The sequence below is a fragment of the Oncorhynchus tshawytscha genome, linkage group LG08 (assembly GCF_018296145.1).
Source record: "Oncorhynchus tshawytscha isolate Ot180627B linkage group LG08, Otsh_v2.0, whole genome shotgun sequence".
In the NCBI taxonomy this organism is placed as follows: Eukaryota; Metazoa; Chordata; class Actinopteri; order Salmoniformes; family Salmonidae; genus Oncorhynchus; species Oncorhynchus tshawytscha.
The window spans coordinates 60,994,268-61,014,202 of record NC_056436.1 but is presented as its reverse complement, the minus strand read 5'-3'; the positions used below and the strand labels follow the sequence as shown (position 1 = coordinate 61,014,202).

Sequence of the window (19,935 nt, the reverse complement as noted above, 5' to 3'; positions counted from 1 at the left end):
AACACATAAGCACATATACATTATGTATGATGTAAACACATGAACACATATACATTATGTCTGATGTAAACACAAAAACATACATTATGTCTGATGTAAACACATAAACACATATACATTATGTCTGATGTAAACACATAAACACATATACATTATGTCTGATGTAAACACATGAACACATGTACATTATGTCTGATGTAAACACATGAACACATATACATTATGTCTGATGTAAACACATGAACACATATACATTATGTCTGATGTAAACACATAAGCACATATACATTATGTATGATGTAAACACACGAACACATATACATTATGTCTGATGTAAACACATGAACACATATACATTATGTCTGATGTAAACACAAACACATATACATTATGTCTGATGTAAACACATATACATTATGTCTGATGTAAACACATGAACACATATACATTATGTCTGATGTAAACACATGAACACATATACATTATGTCTGATGTAAACACATAAACACATATACATTATGTCTGATGTAAACACATGAACACATATACATTATGTCTGATGTAAACACATACACATATACATTATGTCTGATGTAAACACAAACACATATACATTATGTCTGATGTAAACACATAAACACATATACATTATGTCTGATGTAAACACATGAACACATATACATTATGTCTGATGTAAACACATGAACACATATACATTATGTCTGATGTAAACACATAAACACATATACATTATGTCTGATGTAAACACATGAACACATATACATTATGTCTGATGTAAACACAAACACATATACATTATGTCTGACGGAAACACATGAACACATACATTATGTCTGATGCAAACACATGAACACATATACATTATGTCTGATGCAAACACATGAACACATATACATTGTCTGACGTAAACACATGAACACATATACATTGTCTGACGTAAACACATGAAGACATTATGTCTGATGTAAACACATGAACACATACAGATTATGTCTGATGTAAACACATATACATTATGTCTGATGTAAACACAAACACATATACATTATGTCTGATGTAAACACATGAACACATATACATTATGTCTGATGTAAACACATGAACACATATACATTATGTCTGATGTAAACACATGAACACATATACATTATGTCTGATGTAAACACAAACACATATACATTATGTCTGACCACATATACACATGAACACATATACATTATGTCTGATGTAAACACAAACACATATACATTATGTCTGATGTAAACACATAAACACATATACATTATGTCTGACGTAAACACATGAACACATATACATTATGTCTGATGCAAACACATGAACACATATACATTGTCTGACGTAAACACATGAACACATATACATTGTCTGACGTAAACACATGAACACATTATGTCTGATGTAAACACATGAACACATACAGATTATGTCTGATGTAAACACATATACATTATGTCTGATGTAAACACAAACACATATACATTATGTCTGATGTAAACACATGAACACATATACATTATGTCTGATGTAAACACATGAACACATATACATTATGTCTGATGTAAACACATGAACACATATACATTATGTCTGATGTAAACACAAACACATATACATTATGTCTGACGTAAACACATGAACACATATACATTATGTCTGACGTAAACACATGAACACATATACATTATGTCTGATGTAAACACAAAGACATATACATTATGTCTGATGTAAACACATACATTATGTCTGATGTAAACACAAACATTGTCTGACGTAAACACACGAACACATATACATTGTCTGATGTAAACACATATACATTATGTCTGATGTAAACACATGAACACATATACATTGTCTGATGTAAACACACGAACACATATACATTGTCTGATGTAAACACATATACATTATGTCTGATGTAAACACAAACACATTATGTCTGATGTAAACACAAACACATTATGTCTGATGTAAACACAAACACATTATGTCTGATGTAAACACAAACACATTCGGCCCCCTTGAACTTTGCGACCTTTTGCCACATTTCAGGCTTCAAACATAAAGATATAAAACTGTATTTTTTTGTGAAGAATCAACAACAAGTGGGACACAATCATGAAGTGGAAAGACATTTATTGGATATTTCAAACTTTTTTAACAAATCAAAAACTGAAAAATTGGGCGTGCAAAATTATTCAGCCCCTTTACTTTCAGTGCAGCAAACTCTCTCCAGAAGTTCAGTGAGGATCTCTGAATGATCCAATGTTGACCTAAATGACTAATGATGATAAATACAATCCACCTGTGTGTAATCAAGTCTCCGTATAAATGCACCTGCACTGTGATAGTCTCAGAGGTCCGTTAAAAGCGCAGAGAGCATCATGAAGAATAAGGAACACACCAGGCAGGTCCGAGATACTGTTGTGAAGAAGTTTAAAGCCGGATTTGGATACAAAAAGATTTCCCAAGCTTTAAACATCCCAAGGAGCACTGTGCAAGCGATAATATTGAAATGGAAGGAGTATCAGACCACTGCAAATCTACCAAGACCTGGCCGTCCCTCTAAACTTTCAGCTCATACAAGGAGAAGACTGATCAGAGATGCAGCCAAGAGGCCCATGATCACTCTGGATGAACTGCAGAGATCTACAGCTGAGGTGGGAGACTCTGTCCATAGGACAACAATCAGTCGTATATTGCACAAATCTGGCCTTTATGGAAGAGTGGCAAGAAGAAAGCCATTTCTTAAAGATATCTATAAAAAGTGTTGTTTAAAGTTTGCCACAAGCCACCTGGGAGACACACCAAACATGTGGAAGAAGGTGCTCTGGTCAGATGAAACCAAAATTGAACTTTTTGGCAACAATGCAAAACGTTATGTTTGGCGTAAAAGCAACACAGCCCATCACCCTGAACACACCATCCCCACTGTCAAACATGGTGGTGGCAGCATCATGGTTTGGGCCTGCTTTTCTTCAGCAGGGACAGGGAAGATGGTTAAAATTGATGGGAAGATGGATGGAGCCAAATACAGGACCATTCTGGAAGAAAACCTGATGGAGTCTGCAAAAGACCTGAGACTGGGACGGAGATTTGTCTTCCAACAAGACAATGATCCAAAACATAAAGCAAAATCTACAATGGAATGGTTCAAAAATAAACATATCCAGGTGTTAGAATGGCCAAGTCAAAGTCCAGACCTGAATCCAATCGAGAATCTGTGGAAAGAACTGAAAACTGCTGTTCACAAATGCTCTCCATCCAACCTCACTGAGCTCGAGCTGTTTTGCAAGGAGGAATGGGAAAATCTTCAGTCTCTCGATGTGCAAAACTGATAGAGACATACCCCAAGCGACTTACAGCTGTATTCGCAGCAAAAGGTGGCGCTACAAAGTATTAACTTAAGGGGGCTGAATAATTTTGCATGCCCAATTTTTTGATTTGTTAAAAAAGTTTGAAATATCCAATAAATGTTGTTCCACTTCATGATTGTGTCCCACTTGTTGTTGATTCTTCACAAAAAAATACAGTTTTATATCTTTATGTTTGAAGCCTGAAATGTGGCAAAAGGTCGCAAAGTTCAAGGGGGCCAAATACTTTCGCAAGGCACTGTAAAAAGATGAGACCTGTAATTTTCATCACAGGTACACTTCAACTATGACAGACAAAATGAAAAAAAAAAAATCCAGAAAATCACATTGTAGGATTTTTTATGAATTTCTTGGCAAATTGGTGGCTGACTAAATACTTTTTGGCTCCACTGTATATTTTAACAACTAAATTTACTTTGATACTTAAGTATATTTACTCAAGTACTATTTTACTGGGTGACTTTCACTTACGTCATTTTCTATTAAGGTATCTTGACTTTTACTGAAGTATGACAATTGAGTCATTTTTTTCCACCACCGGCTACAAAACATTCTATTTGACTAAGGCTTGATTATGAAACATGGTCTTTGTCACTAAGCCTTTATATGAGTTCAGTCTTCACAGGCAGCAAACAGTGATCCTACTTTATATTGATTTTCTCATCTCTCTGAAGGACAGACCCTGTTCTTGTACCACTGGCAACACTACACACTGAGTTACAAAAGAGCGTTCTTCAAGGGTGCTTTGATAAGGGTGATGGTTCTATTTGGAACAATAATCACTCAAAGACCCCTTAGCTCTTAAATAGTTATTCTGTAGTACCAGATATAGTGGCGAGAAAAGTATGTGAAACATTTTGAATTACCTGGATTTCTGCATAAATTGTTCATGAAATTTGATCTGATCTTCATCTTAGTCACAACAACAGACAAACACAGTGTGCTTTAAACTAATAACAAACAATGATATGTTTTCATGTCTTTATTTAACACCGTGTAAACATTCACAGTGCGGGGGGGAGTATGTGAACCTTTGGATTTAATATCTGGTTGACCCTCCTTTAGCAGAAATAACCTCAACCAAACAACACAACTTTAGTTTCATCTGTCCACAGAATATTCTGACAGAAGCGCTGTGGAACATCCAGGTGCTCTTTTGCGAACTTCAGAAGTGCAGCAATGTTTTTTTGGACAGCAGTGGCTTCTTCCGTTGTGTCCTCCCATGAACACCATTCTTGTTTAGTGTTTTACGTATCGTAGACTCGTCAACAGGGATGTTAGCATGTTCCAGCGATTTCTGTAAGTCTTTAGCTGACACTCTAGGATTCTTCTTAATCAACCTCATTGAGCATTCTGCACTGTGCTCCCTAGGATAGCCACTCCTAGGGAGAGTAGCAACAATGCTGAGCTTTCTCCATTTATTTGGACTGATGAACATCAAGGCTTTTAGAGATACTTTTGTAACCCTTTCCAGCTTTATGCAAGTCAACAATTCTTAATCTGAGGTCTTCTGAGATCTATTTTGTTCGAGGTATGGTTCACATCAGGCAATGCTTCTTCTGAAAAGCAAACTCACATTTTGTGAGTGTTTTTTATAGGGCAGGGCAGCTCTAACCAACATCTCCAATCTCATCTCATTGATTGGACTCCAGGTTAGCTGACTCCTGACTCCAATTAGCTTCTGGAGATGTCATTAGCCAAGGGGTTCACATACTTGTTCCAACCTACACTGCGAATGTTTAAATAATGTATTCAATATAGACAAGAAAAATACAATAGTTTGTGTGTTATTAGTTTAACCGCAGCATGTTTGTCTATTGTCTATTGTTGTGATTTAGAAGATCAGATCACAGATTAGGACCAATTCATGCAGAAATCCAGGTCATTCCAAAGGGTTCACATACTTTTTTCTTGCCACTGTGTCTTCTATATCAGATGACCTGGCCTCCACAATCACCTGACCTCAACCCAATGGAGATAGTTTGGGATGAGTTGGTCTGCAGATTGAAGGAAAAGCAGCCAACAAGTGCTCAGCATATGTGGGAACTCCTTCAAGACTGTTGGAAAATCTGGTTGAGAGAATGTACACTATGTACACTACGTTCAAGAACAGCTCACACATCTGATTCATCAGGTGATTGTTACCTGATAATCATAGATTATAGATTACATAGATCATGTAGCTGAGACTACACGACAAACCAGCTTACACTGCAAATGTACTATAACCCACAGCGAATCACATGTCTTACCGAGTTGCCTGGAAGTCTGAAAAGGAAGGTACCTTCATCTTTGCAATCTTAGTACTCTACTGATGAAAATACACAAGCCTCAGGCAATAGATGGAACAATCAACCCCTGGTACCTAACATACATGTGCAATGTATCAGCATGCAGGTGCTTAGACCTAACGTTACCGTGCGGTGTCTTCCCCTCTCCCCAATGAGCATGACCATACACAGACTAACCAAAGCATCATGCGTCTGCAAGCACCAGGGAGCGGGTTAGAGAGAGAGAGGAGAGTGGGGGAGGGGAGAGAGGGGAGGGGAGAGAACAGTAGAGAGAGAGAGAGGAGAGTGGGGAGGGGAGAGTGGGGGAGGGGAGAGAACGGTAGAGAGAGAGAGAGAGAGAGGGGGAGGACGGAAGAGGAGAAAGGCAGGTAGAGAAAGGAGGAGGTGGGATGAGCGATGGGGGAGAAGGAGATAGAGAGGGACAGGGCTAAAGCCAGCAAGACTAAAAGCCAGGGGAGCATGGGGGGGAGACGGACAGTTGCTTAATGGGTGGGCAGCAAGCCAATAATATACTGGCATCATCTTAATATCAACCTAATATGGATGTCCTATACAGTAGAGGTGCAGAGTCATGAGGTTGTAGCATGACGAGCTGCAAGATTCTTATTCCATGAAGCCAAGAGGCTCCAGTACAGTGAACAGCAGCTGCATCATTCCATGACCCCTTTCAGTGGTTTTAATATTCCTTTATGTTGGCTGTAGCAGGGGCCTATGGTTGGTTGGAGGATGTTTGGAGGGCTGTGCGCCACAGGCAAGCATAGGATATTCACAATCATACACACACACTATGAGTGAGAGGCCACACAGGCCAGATGCTTTCCAAAAATGGGATGTAAATGAACGGAAACTTTGAGGGGAGGAGAACTATCAGTTCAGACAGAATATGAGAGAGATAAAGAGAGGAGGAAAAGCCAAATAATAAGCATCACTTAAAAAACAAGGAGGGGGTGCGGACAAACCTTCGGGCTCTGAGCTCTCTTTGTTGACGACTTGCTTCAGCGGGCAGCAGAAGATTTCGTGACACTTAGCACGAAATGGGGACCCCTTACTCCTTAAATCCGCCGATGAGTGGATGGAATCCTGCCGCAACATAATGTACTCCTGGGTACCTGGAGCAGCGTCATCCTGGACTGCCGTGGTGCCACAACACAATGAACTGAGGTTAGGGGAGCGCTCACCACAACACAGACAGAAGAACAACGCAGAGACGAAACAAAGGCTAAATAAAATACAGACATTACATCAGCAACCACTAAAGCATTATTGTAACTCAACACAGCCTACTACAACAGAGGGAGAGAGAGAGAGAGTTAGAAGGAAGGGGGAGGAAGAGGAGGGCAGAGAGAGAAAGAGAACATTAACAACTTAAATAAATACAACTAAAGTAACATCAAGAGAGGGAGGGAGAGAAAAAAAGAGGGAGGAGGAGTACGCGGCAAACTGATACAGAGACAAATCGGACCTAATCGTTATCAAGTAGTACTGTGGGTCCCAAGGTCATTGTAAAATCATTCTAAGGATCGCACAGAGGTGTGAAAGTAGATCAAGGCAAGAACCTGCAAGGTCAATACCAGCAGATCTAAGGTCAGAGCGGGGTGCTACTAACCCCAACCAGACAGTACCCTTTTTGAGGGAAGGCATGCAAATGTAAAAGCATGCGCTGATCCCAGACCAGTCAACCAGAGGCGTGGTGGTCGGGAATGTTTTCATGGAATGACACGACACATGCAGAGATGATATTGTGGATATTATTACAGTGGTTATTATGAATTCTCTGAAGAAATGATAGCATCAGCTGCATTATTTTGTCCAGTGTACTGCCCTAGGCCTGTCTAATGTTCATGGGAACCTGTCTAAAGGGTCAGACACATTGTAAGTGACCTAGAAACGACTACCTCACATTTCTCTTCTCCTCCACACGAATGCATTATTAACCATCCTCCATCCATCTGTTAACTGAATGTATATCCACATACGGACAGGAGGGGTCTGCCGATCCACGTGCTCTACACAGACAGCCTCACAGTACAGAATAACTGAGTCTAAATTAAGTCTGGGCTACGTCATTACTATCTAGTTTCATTCTGTGGTAGTATTTCGGCTGACATCCAGAAGTACTCAGTGGTGTACTGGCTCAGGTATGAAGTCTCATCCTCTCTCCTCTCTCTGCTTAGTTATTCAAAGTAAAAGATGAACGGAGTATATATATAGAGCTGTCAACCTGCTCCTTGTTCTGTTGTCAATGAGAACACTCGCTCCCTCCTCCCACCAGTTGACCCTCCGTTCACAGAGCATGGGGCTCGAGACGCATGAACGCCGATTCACACACACACACTGTAGGTGCACACACACACACACACACACACACAGGTATGTACACACGTGTATGTAACAACAATATACCGCACGAGGTACACATATAGACACACGCAAGCACGCACGCACGCCTGCTGCACAAACACACAAGCACACACACCACAAAGGCATGAATAGGCACAAGTCTTTGTGCCCAATTAATTTCAGTGAGGAATAGGGAGGCAGACTTTTCTATCCTTTTAAAATAACAAAGAGAATAAATCAGGAGGTACTGTAAGAGGATACCTAGTGGGTTGCAAAACTGAATGCATTCAACCGTCTTCTGAATCAGAGAGGTGCAGGGGGCTGCCTTAATCAACATCCATGCACGGTGAGCAGTTGTTGTCAGGGATTAACTGCCTTGCTCAAGTGCAGAAGGCAGATTTTCTTTCTACCTTGACGGATCTGGGATTGTAACCAGCGACCTCTCGGTTACTGGCCCAAAACTCACTAGGCTACCTGCCACCCCATACAAAAATAGTGACAGGGTCACAAGTACAATTCAATTTAATTTTAATTACTTCAGTGTTTACCTTGACTCTGAAAAAGGGTACAAACACAAACACACATTTTATCAAAATGCATTTTTGGGCAGAAATGCCTTATGGAATGTGAACTTTCATGTGCCTTAATTAATAACAAACTTATATGCCATCTGTAAATACGAATAAAATTGTTAAATTACGAGCCTAGTTGGTTTAGCCACGAAAAAAGAACCTTCCCACTAGTCACGGTTGGTTGAGATAATGGATGGGCTGGACATTCGGAGAGACGAGTTCGGATTGGTCTGCCATGTAGCACATTTATGTCTATAACATGAGCTTCTTAGTATATGTAGGCAACCCTTTCTAAAGCATTTAAAATATATATATATCACAAAGAAAACTTTCTGGAGAACCGAGTTTTGAAATCAGTGGAATGCCTGGTGGAAGCAGAGTATTATAGCTAAGGAGATGTAGAAAATTCAGGCATTTGTTTGCAAATACGGAGGGAGTCGAAAAGAGAACATAGAAGGCTGTTGTATAAAACACCTGTCTCTGGATTACATCTTCAAACTAAGGGAAACCATGGATCCATGAAAGAGAGTGAGAAGCGTTCATCCATGTATATGGGTAAGAGATTCTAGCTAGCTACATTTTCAGATATTAGATGTTTTTAATTTAGTCAGAAAGTGCTTTTCATTGCAAGTTAAAGCATGCTGTTAGCTAGCTGGCTCGCTAGCTAACGTTATGTGTATGATCTGTGTATAATATTATTCGTATCTCAGAGCCAGTTGCATTTCAAGTTGTTAAGCTTGAGCTACCTGTAGATTCATGCAGGGAAGTAACGTTATGAGTTGGGATTATGGTTCATTGTTTAGCAAGCAAACTACATCTAAACAAAAGACTCCACTATGCAAGTTCCCATTTCACTGTAGCGTTTACACCGTATGTATCCTGTGCATGTGACAAATAAATGTTTATTTTATTTGATATAGTGTGTTTACCAGAGGCACTAATGTGAAGAACAACATGACCTGCACCAAAGTCAAATTAGGATACCTGCCAAAGAGTCAAAATAGGATAGTTAGGCCAAAATGACAGTGTCCAAATTCAAAAATGATCTGGTAGAATAACCTGCTTTTATTTAGTCACACTCCAAACCATAACCTATTTTCTGTAATTAGCTCACCATTAACTTGTAAATAAATCAAATCAAATTTTATTGGTCACATTCACATGGTTAACAGATGTTAATGCGAGAGTAGCGACATGCTTTTGGTTCTGGTTCCGACAGTGCAGTAATATCTAACAAGTAATCTAACAAATTCACAACAACTACCTTATACACACAAATGTAAAGGGACGAATAAGAATATGTACATAAAAATATATGGATGAGTGATGGCTGTGCAGCATAGGCAAGATGCAGTAAATGGTATAGAAAACAGTATATACATATGGGATGGATAATGTAGAATATGTAGACATTATGCGGCGTTATTTAAAGTGACTAGCAATACCTTTATTAAATCCATTTATTAAATCGGACAGAGATTTGAGTCTGTATGTTGGCAGCAGCCACTCTATGTTAGTGATGACTGTTAAACAGTCTGATGGCCTTGAGATAGATGCTGTTTTTCAGTCTCTCGGTCCCAGCTTTGATGCACCTGTACTGACCTCGCCTTCTGGATGATAGCGGGGTGAACAGACATTGGCTCGGGTGATTGTTGTCCTTGATGATCTTTTTGGTCTTCCTGTGACATCGGGTGCTCTAGGTGTCCTGGAGTTCAGGTAGTTTGCCCCCGGTGATGCATTGTGCAGACCGCACTACCCTCTGGAGAGCCTTGCGGTTGTGGGCGGTGCAGTTGCCGTACCAGGCGGTGATACAGCCCAACAGGATGCTCACGATTGTGCATTTGTAAAAGTGTGTGAGTGTTTTTGGTGACAAGCCAAATTTCTTCAGCCTCCTGAGGTTGAAGAGGCGCTGACGCGCCTTCTGTGTGTGTGGACCATTTCAGTTTGTCTGTGATGTGTATGCCGAGGAACTTAAAACATTCCACCTTCTCCACTACGGTCCCATCGATGCTGTTTCCTGAAGTCCACAATCATCTTCTCTGTTTTGTTGACGTTGAGTGCCAGGTTATTTTCCTAACACCACACTCTGAGGGCCCTCACCTCCTCCCTGTAGGATGTCTTGTATTTGTTGGTAATCAAGCCTACCAGTGTAGTGTCGTCTGCAAACTTGGTGATTGAGTTGGAGGCGTGTATGTCCACGCAGCCATGGGTGAACAGAGAGTACAGGAGAGGGCTGAATTTGGGGCCCAATTTTGAGGATCAGCGGGGTAGAGATCTTGTTTCCTACCCTCACCACCTAGGGGCAGGCCGTCAGAAAGTCCAGGACCCAGTTGCACATGGCGGGGTCGAGACCCAGGGTCTCATGCTTAATGACGAGTTTGGAGGGCACTATGGTGTTAAATGCTGAGCTGTAGTCAATGCCGGCAGCCTTGCGAGGGTTAACATATTTAAATGTTTTACTCACGTTGGCCATGGTGAAGGAGAGCCCACAGGCTTTGGTAGTGGGCCGTGTCAGTGGAACTTTATTGCCCTCAAAGCGAGCAAAGAAGTTGTTTAATTTGAGCAAGATGTCGATGTCCACGACAGGGCTGGTTTTATTTTTGTAATCCGTGATTGAGCGTAGACCATGCCACATACGTCTCATGTTTGAGCCATTGAATTGTGACTCTACTTTGTCTCTATACTGATGCTTAGCTTCTTTGATTGCATTGCGGAGGGTATAGCTACACTGTTTGTATTTGGTCATGTTTCCGGTTGCCTTGCCATGATTAAAAGCAGTGGTTCGCGCTTTCAGTTTTGCACAAATGCTGCCTTCAATCCATGGTTAGGGAAGGTTTTAATAGTCACAGTGGGTACAACATCACAGATGCACTTGCTAATAAACTCGCTCACAGAGTCAGCATATACTGTACATCAATGTTGTTGTCTGACCAGCGTTGGATAGACCTGAGCACGGGTGTTTCCTGTTTGTTTCTGTCTATAGGCTGAGAGCAATCATAAGGCATAATCATAAGGCATATACACCCCCGCCCTTCTTCTTACCAGAGAGATGTTGGTTTCTGCTGGTGCGATGCGTGAAGAAACCGGGTGGCTGAACCGACTCTGACAACATATCCCGAGTGAGCCATCTTTCCGTGAAACAGAGAATGTTACAATCTCCGATGTCTCTCTGGAAGGCAACTTGTGCCCTAATTGTGTCCACCTTGTTGTCTAGAGACTGGACATTGGTGAGTAATATGCTGGAAAGCGGTGGATGGTGTGCTCGCCTTCTGAGTCTGACCAGTGGGCCGCTCCTTCTGCCTCTCCTGCGGCGACCACGTTGTTTTGGGTCGGCCTCTGGGATTAGATCCCATGTCCAGGGTGGAGGTCCAAACAAAGGATCCGCTTCGGGAAAGTCGTATTCCTGGTTGTAATGATGGTAAGTTGACGTCACTTTTATATCCAGTAGTTCTTCCTGGCTGGATGTAATAACACTTGAGATTGTCTGAGCTAACAATGTAAGAAATAATACATTCCAAAAAAGGCAGCCATCTCTGTCGGCGCCATCTTGGTGTATGACAAACAATGATCTTGTTGTGAGTTTATTGGTATTAAAATACACCAGTTATGAATCGAGCCGATCGGTCACATATTAAACTGAAGGCAACATGAAAGCTGACATTAAGTCCATGGCAACAGCTAATGAGCAACTCTGTTACTAAGCATATTCCTTATAACTGTAATGACATGTATACAGTACATGTAGGTCAGAGGAGGCTGCTGAGGGGAGGATGGCTCATAACAATGGCTGGAACGGAGTAAATGGAATTGCATCAAACATCAGTATTTGATACCATTCCACCCCAGCCATTACCACGAGCCTGTCCTCCCCAATTAAGGTGCCCCCAGCACCCTGTGATGTAGGCCTATTCACAATCAGCCAGAAAGAGAGTAGCTGAGGCAGACTTAATAGTTAACAGACACCCCACTCTTATCACACACACAAACACACACACACAAACACACACACACACACACACACACAGTGACTCGGGGGTCCATCAGCAGAACAGTTTATCACTAGCCTTTTTTTCTCCAAGAGCTATTTCCCATTGTCTTAGTGGAGACCAACGTCAACTACTGACACCTCATCCCAAAACGCTGCACTAAAACTGCAGATGAGAAAAGTGAAGAAAGCAACGAGTTGAAACTTGGGGTTTTGGGTAGACAGAAAAAACTTAGGACTTCTAATGTCCCCATTCTGAAACTGGACCTCTTTCCATGCAGCGAAAGCATTTGAGGGAAATGTCCATCTTGCTCAAATCATTCTGCAACATCTGAAAAAGATGTCCTCTGATGAAATCACCCGTCTTTATAAATGTAGACTTCGCTTTTTGAGTTGTTGAAAAATGTGGCTTATTGTATCTTGAAGATCTTACTGCCCATTATGAGGCCCTGATAAGCAATCTCTCAATGCACAGTGGACTCCCCTCCCTTCCTCCTCCCAACTGTATCTGTGAGGAGTGACAGTGGTGTGAAGTGGCCCTCTAGAAGAACACTCACCCTCTTCACAGACAGCTAGCAGCCACTGCTGAGTGCCAGTCACTTCAGGCTGCAGGCCAGGGTCTAACTTCAAACTGCTCACTAGTACATGTACTAATGAACTCTGCTTTATATCTCCCTCTCTCATCTTCTCCGAGCTCTGTCAGACTACTGGCCCAGGTATGAGAGAAGAAAAAGAAGTAGGAAGAAAATTATGAAAATAAAGGAGACAGGAGACTGTGAGACAGTTTTGACAGTTTGGATCTGGATCTAGAGGCCTGGGTCTAGAGGCCTGGATCTAGAGTCCTGGATCTAGGGGCCTGGAGCTAGAGGCCTGAGGCCTGGATCTCGAGGCCTGGATCAAGAGGCCTGGGTCTAGGGGTCTGGATCTAGAGGCCTGGATCTGGAGGCCTGGGTCTAGGGGCCTGGGTCTAGGGGCCTGGATCTAGAGGTCTGGAACTAGAGGCCTGGGTCTACATCTAGAGGCCTGGATCAAGAGGCCTGGGTCTAGAGGCCTGGGGCTAGAACCCTGGGTCTAGGGGTCTGGATCTAGAGTCCTGGGTCTAGAGGCCTGGGTCTAGGGGTCTGGATCTATAGGCAGTAGGTCATATGATTGAATGTAGTCTGGCCCCGGAGTGTGAAGGTGAACGGAAAGGCTCTGGAGCAATGACTCCAGCAGAGAAAATACTGATGCGACTGCAGCAGAGATAGTACTAATGAGACTGTAGTAGAGATAGTACTAATGAGACTGCAGCAGAGATAGTACTGATGTGACTGCAGCAGAGATAGTACTGATGAGACTAGTAGAGAGAGTACTGATGTGACTGCAGCAGAGAGAGTACTGATGTGACTGCAGCAGAGATAGTACTGATGAGACTAGTAGAGATAGTACTGATGTGACTGCAGCAGAGATAGTACGGATGAGACTGTAGTCGAGAGAGTACTGATGTGACTGCAGCAGAGATAGAACTCAGAGAGAGAGAGTGCCAAGACTCTTCCGGACAATTTCCAGGATGCCTAATTCCTTCCCCTTGGTTATTAATGACCCTGCTTACTGGCATCTCATTTTCAGAAATAAAAATGAGCGAGAGCGGGGGCCAGAGGGAGACTTGGGGCGCAGGGACCCATTCTTTACAGCCTGTCCCCGTCCTCACCCGTGCTCGGCCATGTGATGGAGAGCGTACACTGGGGCAGAGTGGGGCTAAGGGGCGGGGGATGATGGATGTCGGGCCCAGCCTGGGAAAGCGCTCCCTATCAGCCAAGCCACGGAGAATGAGCTGTCACCCCCGCTGTATGATGGGACAAGATATACGGGTGTCCCGGCTGCCAACAGAGCACGGTCGGCATGGCGATGGATGTCCTCGTCCGTGGTGCTGAAAGCCAATCGCGGGCCGGGGAAATGAGGAACGCTAAAAGAGGGGGGAGGAGTTTGGATGATGTACAGTGAGGCATCCTGAGAGGTTGTCTGCTCATCTCCTCAAGATCCCGTCCAATGAGAATAGATGTTTGGGTAACACTACCAGCTGCATGATACCTAGAGAGATTATAGAGCCAGCCAAAGTGGAATAACAAGCACATGGCTTCACTGGCCTGCTGGGTCCCACCGCTGCCACCACATGCTTCATGCTTAGGATTCTCTCTCTCATGATGGACAGATAGACAGTAGTTGTCCGTGTGTACCACCCCAAGTTGTCCAGCTGTCATTTCTGGTCACTGACCTCAGCACCAACCAGGGAAGGTTCATTGACGAGCCAGGACATGTATCCACGACAGCAGCACTGAGGCCAGATTGGGGTCACAGGGTTTAAGTGGCATGAAGGATTTACAAGTTGTGGCTCGCAATCCACTCAATGTATTGAAGTCAAGTGTTCTATTCATCAAACAAGACGGGAGTCATACATTTTCCATGATCTGGCTAGAAATCGGTACTCTCAGAAATGTACAGATAGGTCTATAGCCGCAGGTATGCATTACTAAAATAGCCTGTCCTCATTGTCGAAATACAAGCGGTTGAATCTATGCCAATATTTTTAGTGTGGCTCTGCCTCGTGATTTTGTATTTTTGTCGTGTCGTGTCACCCTGCAGGCACCGTGGCGACAGTGAGCCGAGGTGAACTTGAGGTTTTCTTTGAAGCAGAGCGAGAATGAGCTTGCAGATTCTATTCTGTTTCTTTCATCTTCTCATTCTCTCACTATCCCTCTCTCTCTCTCTCCAGTAGGAGTACAGTAGCTCCCTGGAGTCACATGATCGTCCTGAACCAATCCGCCCCAACTCTAGTCAACAGATTTATGTAGAAAAGACTGAAAATAACCCTCAAAGGTGCTTAGAAAAACATAATCTTCCTCCGCTGAGTTGTCAATGCTGTCAGTATTTATCTCAGTGAATTAGCAGCACAAGCCAACTATCACACCGACGTACTTTAAGGATATTCACAGCTTCGTCTCAGACAGCTCTTTGTTGCTCTAATGTGAATATCAATCACTGTTTGAATGTCAATGAATATCAAGTTTGCGTGAGTCAGAGCAAAGTAATAGTAATAGTCATTATTGTACACAACTAAACCGTCTCTCACAAACACATAAACAAACGTCTTTAAAAAAGGAACGCTTGCTCACGTTTTCCTATGGCTAGGGACATTTTGTACTGAAACACGCCCAGTCTCATTCCATTACCACAGAGGTCGTAAGATGTAGTGGACAGAATAAACCATTCCCACTAATGCTGCCGATTCCTTACAATTAAAATGGCACAAAATGGTCACGGGACGCACTCACCATTTCCCAACGGAAAGTTATTCATTTAGGTCAAACTTTATAAAGGGGACGATGAATCTGCAGGAACTCTTGCAGTCAGAGGGGTTCAGCCATCTTGTTCTATTTAATCATCTAGAGAGAGGCTGGGTGATGTGCTCTGATTACTGCCATGGCCCACACGCCCAGCCTCCTGCTCTGCTGCTGGCACTGAAACCATGAACACCACAGGCTGAGCCTATAGGGCGCCCCCTACCCTCTGTAATAAGGATCCACACACACTCATGCCTGCATCCACACACACTCACACCTCTGTGAGTCACTGCCCATCAAAGAGGCCTTGCTGTTGCTGTTTACGGCCGCGCCTGCTCCTCCGAGCGAGCAAGCTTCCTGGAACGCCCGTCTCAGCTAACGTCAAGAGTACACACACACACACACACGAGGGGAGAGACCATAGGCAGAGGGCGCTTGTGGCGGTGCACAGCTGTGTGGGCTGGTATTAGAGAGGGCTGTGAGAGAGCAATGAAAGAGCAGAACAGAGAGTGCCTGGACTGGACATTTGGCTCCAGAACTATCCTGTAAACTGACAATCAGATCAAAGGTTTTTGTCAATATATCAGTGGAAATCTGAGAGAAATCGCTTAGTCAAAACACTAGGTCTGACTAATGAGCAGTCTCTCTTTCTGTTGCTCTCTCTTTCTCTCTCTCTCCTCTTCCACTCTGCGTTGTACTGATAGGTTAAATCACATGTGAGCTCCATCATGACATCATGGCTGGGAAAGAGGAGAGGGCTGGGGAGGAGGAGAGGGCTGGGGAGGAGGAGAGGGCTGGGGAGGAGGAGAGGGCTGGGGAGGAGGAGTGGGCTGGGGAGGAGGAGAGGGCTGGGGAGGAGGAGAGGGCTGGGGAGGAGGAGAGGGCTGGGAGGAGGAGAGGGCTGAGATGGAGGAGAGGGCTGGGGAGGAGGAGAGGGCTGGGACGCTGAATCATTCTTTAACCTGTCAAAATTATTCTTTAATCCGTCTCCTCCCCTTCATCTACACTGATTGAAATGGATTTAACAAGTGACATCAATGAGGGATCATAGCTTTCACCTGGATTCACCTGGTCAGTCCATGTCATGCAAATATCTTAATGTTTTGTGCACTCAGTATATACTGAATGACTGTCTCTCACACACACACACACACCTGTTCCCACGCATGTATGCACCCCAAAGGCACGCACGCATGAACGCATGCACACACACACTCCCACTTGAGTCACGTGTGTTTCTGTGTGTGAGAACATAAAAGTGTAAGTCAAATTTGATGGAACCAGTACAGAAAAGCTCACCCTGATGAAGCAACAACATATTTAGTTCAGTGCGTCAGCAGCAATTGGTTACGTAAAACACACACTTGAACAGTTCAACATCCCTAAATTTTTCTGGCAACATTTGCCTTTCTGTGTCCCAGAGCAACCTCGTAGTGAAAACATGACATAAAGGCTAGCTGAATTGGATTGGTTTAATCTCTGTTTCCAGGAAGCCATAAGAGGACTGGGGTCCTAGGAGCCACTCTGGGAGGCCTCTGTCATTCCTCTGCTCCTGACGAGGGACTGGGAGGGTGGAGAGACTCGACCCCACACAACAATAGGACCACAGACTAATTTATTGTGTTACGTGTTTTATTCCACAAAGAGACAGTTTCCTGGAGCCAGATTAAGCCTACTCTTGAACTATAAAGCAGAACATCTCCATTGAAACAGCTTTTAAATCCAAGGACCAGGCTTAATCTGTGTCCGAGAAACCAGCCTACAGAGGTTACATTTCAGCACACAATCAGGCAAAGGGTAACAGCTTCAAATCTACATATTCAGATATCATATGCTGCTGATATTATGAAATGGAGTCACAATGGGGTTTCTCAATCAGTTTTTAGTGGGTGACTGAAAGTGGTTTAAGTGACAACAATGTAACAAAAAATAGGTTTCGAATGAAAGTCGAAATCCTTGTAATGCAGAGGCTGGAAGACACCTTGAAAATATGCCAGGAGAAAATAGACAGAGAGAAAATCAATGTAGAAACTCCACTTGGGGCCAAACAAATGTGTTGATGAATCCACCTCTCAGTAGCTGGATGGATGTGTTTCTGTGCCCAACCTGAGGACTGGACCGGGCCAGGAGTGGTGAACACATTAATGACGATCATCTGGAGGATCTCGCCACTGGTCGCGTCTCTCATTGGCGTGTCGACTGCCCCTCTCCTCATCCTCTCGTTCACTGTGCTCCTGCCTCTTCACGGGCGACGGGACGCTGAGTGTGAGGAGAGTGTATGGCACTGAATATCAGTGCTAAGTGCAATCTGATACACATGTGCAGCCAGCCACACATGTGCACAGCAATAGACCAACTACTAAAGACAGAACTATTAGATTTTTAAACTTTGTTTAACTAGGCAGGTCAGTTAAGAACAAATGCTTATTTACAATGATAGACTATTGGGGAACAGTGGGGTAACTGCCTTTTTCAGGAGCAGAATGACAGATTTTAATCTCGTCAGTGCAGGGATTCGATCCAGCAACTGGTTACTGACCCAACGCTCTAACCACTAGGCTACCTGCTGTCCCACTACTATGACACACTGCTACGACTATGACACACTGCTACGACTATGACACACTGCTACGACTATGACACACTGCTACGACTATGACACACTGCTACTACTACGACACACTGCTACCACTACGACACACTACTACTAAGACACACTGCTACTATACTACGACACACTGCTACGACGACACACTGCTACGACACACACGGCACACTGCTACGGCACACTACGGCACACTGCTACTACTACGACACACTGCTACTACTACGACACACTGCTACTACTACGACACACTGCTACTACTACGACACACTGCTACTACTGACACACTGCCACTACTAGGACACACTAGGACACACTGCCACTACTAGGACACACTGCCTACTACTAGGACACACTGACTACACACTGCTACTACTAGGACACACTGCTACTACTACGACACACTGCTACTACTAGGACACACTGACACACTGCCACTACTAGGACACACACACTGACACACTGCTACTACTAGGACACACGACACACTGCTACTACTACGACACACTGCTACTACTACGACACACTGCTACGACACACTGCTACTACTACGACACACTGCTACGCACACTGCTACGACACACTGCTACTACTACGACACACTGCTACTACTACGACACACTGCTACTATGACACACTGCTACTATGACACACTGCTACTATGACACACTGCTACTACTAGGACACACTGCTACTACTAGGACCCACTGCTGCTACTACGACACACTGCTACTACGACACACTGCTACTACTACGACACACTGCTACTACTAGGACACACTGCTACTACTAGGACACACTGCTACTACTAGGACACACTGCTACTACTAGGACACACTGCTACTACTAGGACACACTGCTACTACTAGGACACACTGCTACTACTACGACACACTGCTACGACTACGACATACTGCTACGACACACTGCTACTACTAGGACCCACTGCTACTACTAGGACCCACTGCTACTACTAGGACCCACTGCTGCTACTACGACACACTGCTACTACTACGACACACTGCTACTACTACGACACACTGCTACTAGGACACACTGCTACTACTAGGACACACTGCTACTACTAGGACCCACTGCTACTACTAGGACCCACTGCTGCTACTACGACACACTGCTACTACGACACACTGCTACTAGGACACACTGCTACTACTAGGACACACTGCTACTACTAGGACACACTGCTACTACTACGACATACTGCTACTACTAGGACACACTGCTACTACTAGGACACACTGCTACTACTAGGACACACTGCTACTACTAGGACACACTGCTACTACTACGACATACTGCTACTACTACGACACACTGCTACTACAACGACATACTGCTACGACACACTGCTACTACTATGACACACTGCTACTACTATGACACAC

The 19,935-nt window shown here is 43.6% G+C and overlaps 1 protein-coding gene across 4 annotated transcripts in view; it reads right to left on the bottom strand.

The window, feature by feature from the left end:
• Positions 1 to 19,935, bottom strand: part of LOC112256182 (fibroblast growth factor 13) — a 182,449-nt gene that overhangs the window by 66,672 nt on the left and 95,842 nt on the right. For 3 of the 4 annotated variants that reach the window (XM_024429234.2, XM_024429235.2, XM_024429233.2), the window contains exon 3: positions 6,667 to 6,837. The exons of the other annotated variant lie outside the window; for it this stretch is intronic. In XM_024429234.2, coding sequence (XP_024285002.1) covers positions 6,667 to 6,837 — 171 coding nt within the window. The remainder of the gene's footprint in view (positions 1 to 6,666; positions 6,838 to 19,935) is intronic. 4 annotated transcript variants of the gene reach the window in all.